Here is a 13,240-nt window from a genome sequence, read left to right as displayed (position 1 = left end):
GATTTGTTCCTTAACACCTCTCTCACTATTTGGATGTGTATAGAGTATCCCAAGTAGCATGATCTTACCTTTTTTGCTTCTCAACTCTAACCAAATTAACTTGGTCCTTGCCCCCTCAAGGACATCCCTCTATCCAACAATGACAATGTCTTCCCTACTCTGTACTGCCACCCCACCTCTCTTTTTTTACCTTCTCTATCCTTTCTGAACACTTTCTATCCTTGTATATTAAGCACCCAGTCCTCACCATTTTTAAGCCACATTTTTGTTATTGAACATGCGAACAAGGAGGAGTAGGCCATTCAGCCCCTCGAGCCTGCTATGCTATTTGATAAGATCATGGCTGATCTGATTGTACCCTGAACTCTCCAATTTTCTCTGCCCTTTGTCTCCCTCGTCAATCTAGAATCTATCTCAATGATCCTTAAAAATATTCAGTGACCCCTACCCCCATTGCACTCTGGGGAAGAGAATTCCACAGACTAACGACTCTCTGAAACTAAAAAAATTCTCATCTCCATCTTAAATCCACCTTTATTTTTGGACATTAGGGGTGTGTGGGGGTGGTGCCCTCATTGATATGGTAAATTCATGGAACAGAGTGTCGGCATTGTTGATGGAACAACAAACTTGATAGGTTTCAGGAAGTAACCAGACAATTTTTTTGTCAACAAATCAGATCCAGGGTTATTAGAGATGCATCAATGGAATACTGTGGATAGGTAGTCGAGATGGATAGAAATTCTCCTACCGCCTACAACTGTTACTACGTTTCATTGCAGGGGATGGGTCAAGTGTGAAACACACTCACTAAACTTTAGGCCTGGAGTATTTTAACTTTTGGGCTGCCAGTCCACTTCCCATCCACCCAGAACAGTGTGATTGCTTGCCGGTGAAAATTAGGTCTTGGTTGGCTGCCAGCTTCCAAGTAAGTGGCGAAGAGGGTTTTCATAAGGGGCTCCAGGAAGGAAACAGGGAGGGTAATTCTGGGGCAGGGAAAACCTGTCCCCTGGCCTCAAAGAAAAAATTTAGCCTTAACTGACAGGGCCTCTTCAGTTTTCAAACCTCCTTCTGCCTAACGGGTAAGCCGCTGCATCTTCCTTGCACAATCCCTATTAAAATGGTACCTTATCCTTTTGCAAAACTCTGCTGGTTAAAGTCAGAAATGGCCAGGATCTGAGAGGGTAAGTAACCTGCTTGTTTTTAGCTGCCCACCTGCCCGCTTTCTGTAAGGTGGATAGGCTTAAAATTGACCCTTTTGTTAGTCATGTCAATAGGACCTCCCATATTGTTTACCCGCTAGACAAAAGTAGGTCTGTAGACACAAGACCTTTTGTTACTCTGTAAAACTGGTCTTAATTTTTCATGCAGATAAAACCCAGCTTTGATGTTTGCAATGGTGCACATCCTGATCTAATGAAGATAAATTTAGATAAATTAAACAGATATAATTTTAGTTTATTGTGCACTATGTAGATAAATTCAGTGAAATTAACATGTTTTATTTATTCTTAGCACAATAGTTTTATAAAACATTGTAGCATGTAAAATATTTACAGAATATAACTTACAATCATAAACTTGTGTCTTAAAATGCCATTCAAAAAATACATGCTTTCTCTGAGGGTGTAATAGACATTTGCTGAAGTACTGAAGTCTGGAAATCTGTATCTATTTGGGATAGATTGCCAAGCAACTGCAACTATGATAAAGATTCCACTGTTTTTGATGCTTTAGGAATATATTTTGGTGTAATCCATTCCTACTTGCTTTAAGCTCATTAATTCATTAAGCATATTTTTTTGGAAGTTTTCTGCTGGTCATCGACATTATTTTGACTACCCAAATAGTCTGTGGCAGAGAAAGGGTTAAGTTTTAAATCTCCTAGAAATCTTAGTAGCCGGCAGCCACCTGGATACATACAGTGCTGATTCTCTTGCTCAAAGGTCATCAGATAGATGTCAGCTGTATTTGTGGTGCAAGAATATGCGGAGACCTAGAGTAATGTAGACAACAGAAAGCGATTGTTTCACTCCCTTGGAGCAACTTTGAGATGGCCTAAAGGAACTGCATTTGTCCAACATCTCTTTTCCACCCCATCAGATTCAGAAAAGTTCAGATAGCTCATTAATGATGGTCAGAGTTGATAACTGCTGATTGTGCAGTAACATTGCACAGCACAATGTTCTTTTGTGTGAGGGTGCAAGGGTACAGTTGACTGTGGGTTAGATTTGGGTTAAGTTATTGATTATATTATATGTAAAGATCTAAATTGTTCGATCGATATTACAGCAGAGATGACACATTAACATAATACATAATACATTACACATGATTGCCTTCTGTTTGTTTCTTAGACCTAATATTAGCTATCACTTTACTGCATTTCAATGTAAGTAATATTGGATTCCATCACTGCTGATCAGCTAAAATGGAATGCATATGAAGTATACTTGGATTATAAAAATGGTTTACATTTCTAACAATTGCGCCGTTTAACATAATATTACCCCTGGTAAATTAGCAGTTAACAGAAACATTTACAAAGGTAAGACTTGGTTGTGGTTGGAAGACTGTGTATTTAGAAAGGAAGTCACCCTATTTATGATACATTTAACAGAGCAGAGCTCTGCAGAAATAACTAATTAATTTCTTTCACTTTTAGGAAAACTACAGTTTGAGTAATTTGCATCAATAGGCACACCTGAACAACCACTTAGTTGTTAATAAGTGTTTCCAATGCCAAAGTACTTACGATGTAAATCCTACAATTTCTGGCACACAGCATTGCACCTCCAAGTGCACAAGAAAAGATTAGAATTTATAAAATAGAAAATTTCTTCACACAGACGTGAGGTAGTTTGCAAGGACATAGGTATTGAGAATGGTTTCTTTGAGGATGGTGATGATAGCAGTTTTAAAACAGAAAAGAACATTACCTGACAAAAGAGAACTGTTCACAATGTCATCTAGCATTAAGGCCAGGAAGGGGAGTTGAATGTTCATCTGTTTAGTGGAAATAGGGTCAAGGGAGCAGGAGCTGGATCTCATAAGACAGATTTGGAGAGGCATAACATACAAGAATAGGGAAACTGGGGAAAGTCAGAGGATTAGAGCATCCTGTCGATTATATTTACTGTAACCACAGTGCATTGGTGGTGGATATTGGCTGGGACATTGATCAAATGGACAGTTCTGTCCCAGATGGTGTGAGCTTCCTGAGTGTTATGAACACGCACCCAAACATACAAATTAGGAGCAGGAGTATGCCATTCTGCCCCTTGAACCTGCACTGCCATTTGATGAGACCATGGCTGATCTGATAGTAGCCTCAGCTCCACTTTCCTGCCTACCCGCTATACCTATTGACTCCCTTGTTAGTCAAGAATCTATCTAACTCTGCCTTAAAAATATTCAATGACCCAGCTTCCACTGCTGTCTGGGGAAGAAAATTCCACAGGCTCACAATCCTCTGAGATAAAAATTTCTCCTCATCTCCGTCTTAAATGAGAGACCCCTTATTTTTAAGCCGTGTCCCCTAATTCTAGTCTTTCTCACGAGGGGGAACATCCTTTCAGTATCTGCTCTGTCAAGTCCCCTCAGGATCTTATATGTTTCAATAAGATCACCTCTGATTCTTCCAAACTCCAGTGGATACAGGCCCAGCCTGCCCAATCTTTCCTCATTAGATAATCCTTTCATCGCAGGAATCAGTTGAGTGAACCTTCCCTGAACTGCTTCTAATGCGACGATGTCCTTTCTTAAATAAGGAGACCAAAACTGTACACAGTACTCCAAATGTAGTCTCACTCATGCCCTGTATAACAGTAGCAAAACTTCCTTACTTTTAATATCCAATCCCCCTGCAGTAAACTACAACATTCCATTTGCCTTCCTAATCACTTGCTGTACCTGCATATTAACTTTTTGTAATTCATGTACCAGGCCACCCAGATCCCTCTGTACCATAGAGTTCTGCAATATCTCTCCAATTAAATAATGTACTGCTTTTCTATTCTTCCTGCCATAGTGAACAAGTTCGCATTTTCCCACATTATACTCCATCTGCCAAATTTTTGCCCACTCACTTATCCATTTGTAAACTCCTATGCCTTCTTCACAACTCATTGTCCTATGCATCTTTATGAGCTGAATTTTGTCGTTGGCGAGCAGGGGGCGGGGCCTGCTCGCCAATGCGTAAAATGCCGCCCCATTTAAATTTTCAGGAAGGCGGGCCTGCAGCAAAATCAGCTGTGGACCCGTTGACCTGTCAATGGCCAATTGAGGCCATTGACAGGATCATTAAAACAATTAATGGACCTGCCCATCCAACCTTAAGGTTGGCGGGCAGGCCAGGAGCCCTGGCGGGAAATAAAAAAAACATGAAACCTCATCCACCGGCGGGATGAGGTTTCATGGAGGGATTTAAAAAGTTTAATAAAGTTTTAGTGTAAATTATGAACATGTCCCATCTCATGTGACATTGTCACATGAGGGGGACATGTTAAGGATTTTTTTTTTCTATTTTTAATGTTTTTAAAACTGTCAGCGATCTTTCTGAGGCAGCACTTAGCCTCAGGGAGATGTGCGCTCTTTGGTGCGCATGTGCAAAAGAGCGCACTCTTGCTTTTGGGGAATCTCCCCCTGCCCGCACAGGAAGCGCTTAGCGCTTCCCGGAGGACGTCACGCTGGGCGGGCCTTAATTGGCCCGCCCACTTAAAATGGCGACGGGGCCCGCTTCTCCAGCGGGGATCGGCTCCCCGCCCGCCAGAGATTGGGTTGGGCCCACCCGCCTGGCAGGCAGAAAATTCTGCCCTATGTTATCAGCAAATTTAGCAATCATACATTTGATCCTTTCATCTAAGTCATAGACATAGACTGTAAATAGTTGAGGCGCCATCACTGATCCCTGAAGCACTCCTCTTGTTACATCTTGACAACTTGAAAATGCCCCATTTATGTATATTTTCTGTTAGCTAATCAATCCTTTGGCAAATTCACTTTTTGCCAATTTTATGACCAAATTGGCTCTTTGTAATCAATCAAACAATTCGTTCAAGTGTTATAAATGCTCTTCTCAAGTTTGGCTGAATGCAACCAAAACATCAATATATACAATACTGTCGCATAATCCTTCAATTACCTTGTTGGTTAATCTTTGAAAAGTTGCTGGTTCATTCCTCATTCTGAAAGGCATGACTTTACATTGATAAAGTACATCTGGCATTACGGAAGCTGATGTTTCTTTGGCCATATTGGTCAATGGAGCTTGCCAACATCCCTTCAATAAGTTAATTTTTGTAATGAACCTTGCTTATCACTGCTTAGCCAATCTTCTCAATACAGCCTTCTAATCGTGGTATAGGATATGAAATAGCCTTTGTGACCGTATTAACATTGCACTAGTCTATACACAATCGTTGTGACCCATCTAATTTTTGGTACTTGGGCTAACTTCTTTGGACTGAGTCTGCAAGGATGTTGCTTTATGGGTGACACATCCCCCACATTAACATCATGTATGGCCAAAGACATTTTCCCTGGCCTATTTACACAAATTGATTTATGAGTTTTTAATGGCTTTCGTAAGTCACCTCGACAATTTTCTGGAAGATGGCATAATATTGCATCTAAATTTTTAAGCACCTGTGTTTTATCCAACCTTATTACTGGAGGGATGATTTTAGAATTTTTGATTTCTAATTCGTTCTCAAATTGCTTTGATATTTTAAGTTCACTCCCTACTTCTTTTGCCGCTGTAAACACACACTCCTCTCCTGACTACCTTCCCTGTCATAATGTCACTTTAACATATTAACGTGACACACTCGCTGACCTTTCCTCCTGACTCACTATATAATTTACGTCAGTTTCTTTTTGATTTGTTAAGGTCCACTGAACTTTGCTTTTAACTGTTCACCAGAGACGGGTAACAACACTAACACCTTGTCTCCAGCAACAAAATTTTGAGCTTTGGCATTTTTATCTGCCCTAGCTTTCATTGTTTGTTGAGTGATTCTCAAATGCTCTTTGGCCAACTCACACGCTTTGGTTAATCTTTCTTGGAAATTTGACACATAGGTCAAAAGCGTAATCTCTGAACTTTAGTTGATAAATTTTTCTTTAATTAATTTAAGTGGTCCTCTCACCTCATTCCCATGTATCAGTTCAAAAGGACTGAATCCTATGGACTCATTAGGGGCATCCTTAATAGCAAACAGTAAAAATGGAATCCCTTTATTCCAATCATTAGGACATTCCTGACTTGTTGCCTGATTTCTTTCTCTCTTTGAAACTTAAGCTCAAGCTTTTGCATTTCCATTTCCTTTTTCTTTTCCAATGCGAGCTTTTTCTTTTCCATTTTTTCTTTCTCCTTTCCCTCCATTTCAAGTTTTTTCATTTACAATTGAATCTTAGCTAACTCTAGCTGTGATACATTAAATTTAAATGCTGGGTAACAGCTTCAATCACATAATTCTTATGAAATCTTACTTTTATTTCTACATTCAATTTATCTGCTAACTCTGACAGTGTAGCCTTAGTCAAATATTTCAAATAATCCACTGTTACATCTTCTACTCCCAGACAAGTCTTAGCAAGAAGCAAAGCCATTTTAAAATTCCAACCAGTATTACTTCACAGCAAATTCCGTTCCTACGCACAGTAACTCCACGTCCTTGTTTCTTTAAGGATTCACAGATCTGACTTAAGTTCAAGGATTTTTAAATCCTGCAAGAGCCCCCGCTTTGTTATGATCCCAGCCAATGTTATTACTGGACAAGACAGATCCCAGAATGGAACCTGGCTTGATAGACCATAATTTAAAAAAGAAATTTTTAAACCGTGGATGGTACTTACTGACACAGATTCACAGGAGTCTGCTGTTGACTTTTTAACAAAAAGATAAAACATTAACTATATTACACTAAGCAACAAAAAGGTTTGAAAGATTTTAACATAGACACACCATGGAAAAAAATTATTCAAACTCACACCATCCCCCATATCCCAGCAATATCCTTATAGACCCAACACTCCAATGAAGAGGTACCACTATTTCCACACCAAGGGTAGAGCTGATTCAGTTGCAAAGAGGTTTCTTTTTCAGTAGAGTTCTGAACATTCACTCTAGGTCCTTCCACAATTGGTATCTCCCTTGAGATATCAAGAAAATTTACTCTATAAATTCACTATTACTTAACTTTAGAGCAATGCATATGAGTTCCTTAACAGTCTGATATCATTTCCAGCTAGAGAGAGGCTATACCTTTTCTGTCTTCCCTCTGTGGTATATACATACCAACTGAAACTAAAACCTGCCTCTTCCTTTTTTTTTGTTGTGTCTCTGTGGACCTTTGATCCCCTGTTGCTGGGCAACAGCAGTTTTATCTACTTTTTTTGTTTTAACTTTCCTAAACCGCTAATCCCTTGGTAGCCCATTTGTTCACTTTTAAGAGTCGTAAAACCTCATTAAAAATCTACCTATACAAACAGGCCCCCAGACTTGCTAGCTCCATCTCACAAAAAACTCTAAACTGAAACCAAACCCAGATTTCACCTTTCTTAACACACAAATAAAAAAAGGTTATAAATTAAACTTAAAGCTATATCTTGTTCCTAACACCCACACATACAAATATAACTTGCATAAAACTATCTCTAGCTCCTAACACTATTTTTAACTTCCTTATTTAGCCACGGATGGTGAGTCAATCTCCTAGAGTCTTTTTTTTCTCACTGGAATGTATCTTTACTGTGTGTTATAAAATATCTCCTTTAATGTCTGCTACTGCATCTCTACTAACCTACCCCTTAACCTAATTTCCCAGTTCACTTTAGCCAGCTCTGTCTTCACGCTCTCATAATTGCCCTTACTTACGTTTAAAACACTAGCCTTAGATCTACTCTTCTCTCCCTTAAACTCAATCTATAATTCAGTTACGTTATAATCACTGTTACCTAGGGCGCCTTTAGTATGAGGCCATTAAATTAATCCTGTCTCATTGCACTTTACCAGATCTACGATTGCCTGCTCTCTGGTTGGCTGTAGAATCTGCTGCTCTAAGAAACTGTCCTGAAAACATTCTATGAACACATCTTCCAGGCTCCCTTTGCCAATCTGATTCATCCAATCTGTAGGTGGATTAATATCACCAATGATTATCACTGTAATGGCTATTAGATCATACATATTTATTTATATTTGAGCTGACAATTCAACCATTTTGTTATGAATGCTACACACATTCAGATACAGAGCCTTTAGTTCTGTCTTTTACTATTTTTGCAAACTCTAGCTTTATCTGATGGTGTACCCCTTCCTGTCATGCTTTGATTATCATTACTCTTATTGCTACCTTGCTCTCCTGCCTTCTCTCCTTTTAATTTGCCACATCTTCCCTCACTTGATCCCTCGCCCCCATTATTTAGTTGCTGTTTTGTAGTTGGGCCTGCATCCATCCAAACTAATGGTATTTCATCACACTCCTGACTTCAGCCTTGTGTGGTGGAGAGCCTTTGAAGAATCAGGAGGTGAACTACCCATTACGCAGTATCCAGGCTTTACCATGCCCTTATAGCCACAATGTTGATATGACTAGTCCAGTTAAGCTGCTAGGCAATGGTGACCTCCAAGATGCTGATGTTGGGTATTTAGTGATGGCAGTGTTGTTAAAGATCATGGGGAGACAGCTGAGCCTTGTCTAGTTCGATATGGTAATTATATTACACGTAGGTGGAACAAATATTACCCGACGCTTTTGAATATATAATTTCTTTGTAAACAAAGTACAAATTGGTACCCAAAGAATCGATTTGCCCTGAAATATTATAAATAAAATGTAATATGGTTGCATGGTCTCGGTTTTATTTTACAGTGGTCTTATGCACTTGAAAAGCCAAACACAGGAAGTGTGTTCAACATTGCTTGGTCTGTTGATGGCACTCAAATAGCTGGAGCTTGTGGAAATGGCCATGTGATCTTTGCCCACATCATAGAACAGCATTGGGAATGGAAGAACTTTGAAATCACATTGACTAAACGAAGATCTATGCAGGTATAGTTCCTTAAAAATCAAATCCACATGAGATTAGATAATAAAAGAATTTTTGATTTCCAGAGACGTGTTAGTGCTTAATCAAGGCTTTTCCTCTTGTCAGCAATGTAGGGACAAATCTTCCGTAGTTTAAAAACTTCAGATTAAAACAGTCCAAGTTAAATGTGTGGACATTGTGACCGCTGTTTTCTGAATTTTTATTCTGCCACGGACCATATTTCTGGATAATTGTTTAAGAACCATTTTACAATGGTATTAAAAAAATTGCCTTATTTATATAATCATTTTTATATTCAGGAATAAAAAAAAAGTATAACTTATTTTCAAAAATTTTGCCAACAGTAACTTTGAAATGTTGTTTAGCTGAACCTAGGTTTTTCCATTGCTGTGTAAAAACTCTTCCTCATGGTTAATATCAGAAGATGCTTGACAGTAGGATAATTCCCTCATTACTGTTTACTTCTGATGATTTTAGAAGTGTTTACTTGTGCTGGGAAATGCACATCAGCATCCATTTCTCGTTTTGAAATGTTGAAACCAACTAATTTTAAATGTCAGTAGTAACATTCAAAAGAGAATTGAACAAATACTTAAAAGGAACAAAATTGCAGGCCTCTGGGAAAAGCATAGGGGGTGGGTTTAATTGGATAGCTCTACCAATTAACTACTACCGGGACAGGCGTGATTAGCCAAATGACCTCATCTTGTGTTGTGTGCAAGGCCCAGTTTGTAGTCCTTATTTGTTATTTCTGCTGAAGTGAGGTATTACTGCAGTTAGTTAAACATACATAACTAGGGTTTGATGAAGTAAGTTGGGAGGAGGCTTGTGTGGAGTGTAAACACTGCCATAGAACAGTTGGGGCAAATAGCCTATTTCTGTGCTGCAAATTTTGTGTACTTCTGTCTGTCATTCTATGATTCTATAGAATGTGGAAGAAAGTGACAATGGTCAATTGCTATACATGGTGCTTGGGGTATTTCTAATTGAAACATGATCAGACTTACATGTAAGCTTTGACTAGGATTCTCTCCCTGGATTCAAAAAAATTGAAAATTCTGTTGGCTGGGTATGACACCATACTGAACTGATAGAAAACAGTCCAGCAATTCTGGCTGCAGGAGATTGTCAAAAATGTAGCTGGACACCAATGGCTACTTCCCTGTTTCTGGCTATTCTCTGTAATTGATTTCATTGGAGTAGTTTGGTAAGAAAAAGACCCACTGGAAAACCCATCTTCATGGAGAGAGAAAGCCATATATATGGCCTGGAGTTCACAATGGGTTAGATATGTAAGGTATAAATAGTTTAAAATATTAAATAAAATATTTTTGAAGTTAATGGTTACCATACAGACATAAATCCATTATTCTTTAGTGATTTGCTGGCTGCAGCTGACAAAAATGGTCACTAGAGCGTCTACTCTGTAGACAATTTAACTTTACACAAAGAGCCAACAAAAAGGAAATATATTTTTTGTGTGGCTATGCTACATTCAGCAGTGAATCTGTTAACACGTATCCTTATAAAAATAAAGTGCTGTATCACAAGTTACCAGGCAATACTATAAATGCATATATTCGAATCAAGTAAAAAATAAGTTGACTAGTTACATACTAACCATGTGCTTAATTTAATTAATTGACTACATGCCTCTACCCTACCACAGGCCACTTCCAAGTCTATTTTAGTCTTGCTACGTTATCATCTTACAGTGCCATTTGTAAGTCACTCAAAAGACTCTGATTTCTAATTTGATTTTAGTTTTGTTGAAACAAAAGATAAATTTACAGGAACATGGGAACAAAGCTTTAGTTTTTCCAAACCATTTAGTTTATCCAAGTAGATCATGGCTGCTTTGTCAGCCTTAAGCATATTGGAAATAGTCATCTTTAGTTATTGGAGACACATGCTAGAGAACAATATCTAGCAAATAAAAGATTCTGAAGTATGCTTTCCAGTAGTTAATTTTTGACTGTGTTTTGTAACAGGTACGAAATGTATCGAATGATGCACTAGATGTCTTAGAATTCCGTGACCGGGTGATAAAGGCCTCGTTGTCCCATGGACATTTGGTAGTTGTAACCTCATTGCAGTGTTATGTGTATAGGTTAGTAAAATCTTTTCTTTGGAAATATATAACATCCTTTGGCAAACTACTTTTGAATATCTTGTAAATCACAGTTTCCTATGTTAAATTTAAATCTCAGTGGTTCTATTACATGATAATAATGCAAAGAAGATGTGTCAAAATATATTTTTTATAAAATCTAAGTTATTTTTGGCTCTGCTCCTCTTGAAAAAACATGTTAAGCCAAATCTTTTAAAGTAAGCTTAATGTTAGCTGGGTATAATATATGATGTGTATTGAATGTGTTACACCCTTTGGTTTCTTTCCTAATCTTAATTTTGAATATCCATGAATTTATATAGTGTACATTCTCTGTTTATTTTAGTACTAAGAATTGGAATACCCCACTGGTATTTGACCTGAAAGAAGGTACTGTTAGTTTAATTCTACAGGTAGAGAGGTAAGAGATTAGCATTAATCTGTGGGTACTTAATGTAAATAGAGCTTTCACATACATAAAAAGGGAGTTTTATTTGTAATTTGAATGTTACTCAATTATGTAAAATTACACTTTGTTCAAAATGTAGAAAAATGTAATTATTATCCTTCAGGCAATTATTGAAGCATTGATCAACTATTTTGTAATTATTTAGCATATGTTGAAAAATTTCTAATGCCGGCTCCCACAGTGTAGGTTAGAGACTTACATGGATCTATGTGTTATCTCTTAACATTTAATTTGTGATTTAAAAATACATTATTTGTTGTTAAAATCTCTCTTAAATATTCAAAAAGATAATTGTTCACTGCTGAAATGTGCTGAACCACAGATCATGTATTTCTTAGTTCAAAGCAACTTTGGCGAAGAACTAGAAACATGTCACTAGGCCATTTTCCTAGTCATGGCACAGAGACAGAGAACCTCAAAAGAAAGTGGCTTACAAAATGGGTGGAATTAATAATACATTTTTAAAAAGATAACCATGCAGTATTATAACTGTGCAACTGATTGGTACTAGTTTACAGTAATAAATAAAAACAAAATATGCTGGAAATACTCAGCAGGTTATGGCAACATCTGTGGAGAGAGACAGCGTTAACATTTCAGCCCTGCGGTCTTTAAGGTCTGATGCAAGGTCACAGACCTGAAATGTTAACTCTGTTTCTCTCCACAGATGCTGCCTTAACCTGCTGAGTATTTCCAGCATTTTCATTTTTATTTCCGATTTCCAGCATCCACAGTATTCTGCTTTTCGAGTCCTAATTTACAGTTTTACTGAAAACATCGCTCAGATGTTATATTTCAAAATGTTCAAAACTTCTGTAACTTTATTTATTACATCTAATTCAAAGATAACAAAATGGTAATATAAAATGAAGGTTGTTTTATACTTTGATATATTTAACGTTTAAAATTTTCAGATGCATTCAGTAGCTTTCATTAATCTCTTCACTGATAATACTTATTTTTTGTTCAGACACTTTCTTCTGCTTGATGGAGCAGGGATTTATTTGTATTCATATGAAGGTCGCCTTATTTCTTCTCCAAAATTCCCAGGGATGAGAACTGACATACTGAGTTCCCAGACTGTCTCCCTCAGCAATGATACAATTGCAGTGAGAGATAAGGCTGACGATAAAGGTATAGTGGAAAATTTTTTATTTTGGTAAAGAAATGTGTATCTATAGATCTCACTATTGTTTAGCACAAACATGTATAATATCAGTCCTTTTATGCAAGACGTGTACATGCAAAATGTCCCATCCTTCTCTCACCACACACACACACACACGCATAGACACACACCATAAATTAAGGAATCTCTAAATGTACTGCAGTTACCGTAGTTATCTTTGCGCAAAGCCAGGAACCTAAAGGTTGATGAATATTGTGGAACTTGGAAATTAAGGCCCAAATTTGCCCGCAAAATTTCTGCAACCCAACCCTTTAACAATTTTTCAGCCGTATCTTCCACTCCTGGCTGAAGCATCGAAGGGGTCAGCACAGCCTCTCCAGGAAAAGGCGCACAAGATGACAGTAGAAGGGAGGACATGCCCCCTTTTCACAACAGTAACTGTCATATTAGGTAATTTTTTAAAGGTTTAAATCTTTCA

The 13,240-nt window shown here is 37.8% G+C and overlaps 1 protein-coding gene across 2 annotated transcripts in view; it reads left to right on the top strand.

The window, feature by feature from the left end:
- ift80 (intraflagellar transport 80 homolog (Chlamydomonas)) overlaps positions 1–13,240 on the top strand; it is a 259,291-nt gene that overhangs the window by 175,929 nt on the left and 70,122 nt on the right. For both annotated transcript variants that reach the window (XM_078563768.1, XM_078563766.1), the window contains exons 9-12: positions 8,877–9,056; positions 11,046–11,164; positions 11,511–11,585; positions 12,604–12,767. In XM_078563768.1, the coding sequence (XP_078419894.1) occupies positions 8,877–9,056; positions 11,046–11,164; positions 11,511–11,585; positions 12,604–12,767 (538 nt within the window). The remainder of the gene's footprint in view (positions 1–8,876; positions 9,057–11,045; positions 11,165–11,510; positions 11,586–12,603; positions 12,768–13,240) is intronic.

Source organism: Cetorhinus maximus, chromosome 19, assembly GCF_964194155.1.
Source record: "Cetorhinus maximus chromosome 19, sCetMax3.hap1.1, whole genome shotgun sequence".
NCBI classification, from domain to species: Eukaryota; Metazoa; Chordata; class Chondrichthyes; order Lamniformes; family Cetorhinidae; genus Cetorhinus; species Cetorhinus maximus.
Note: the sequence above shows the minus strand (reverse complement) of the source record. Positions and strands in the feature narration are given on the sequence as shown.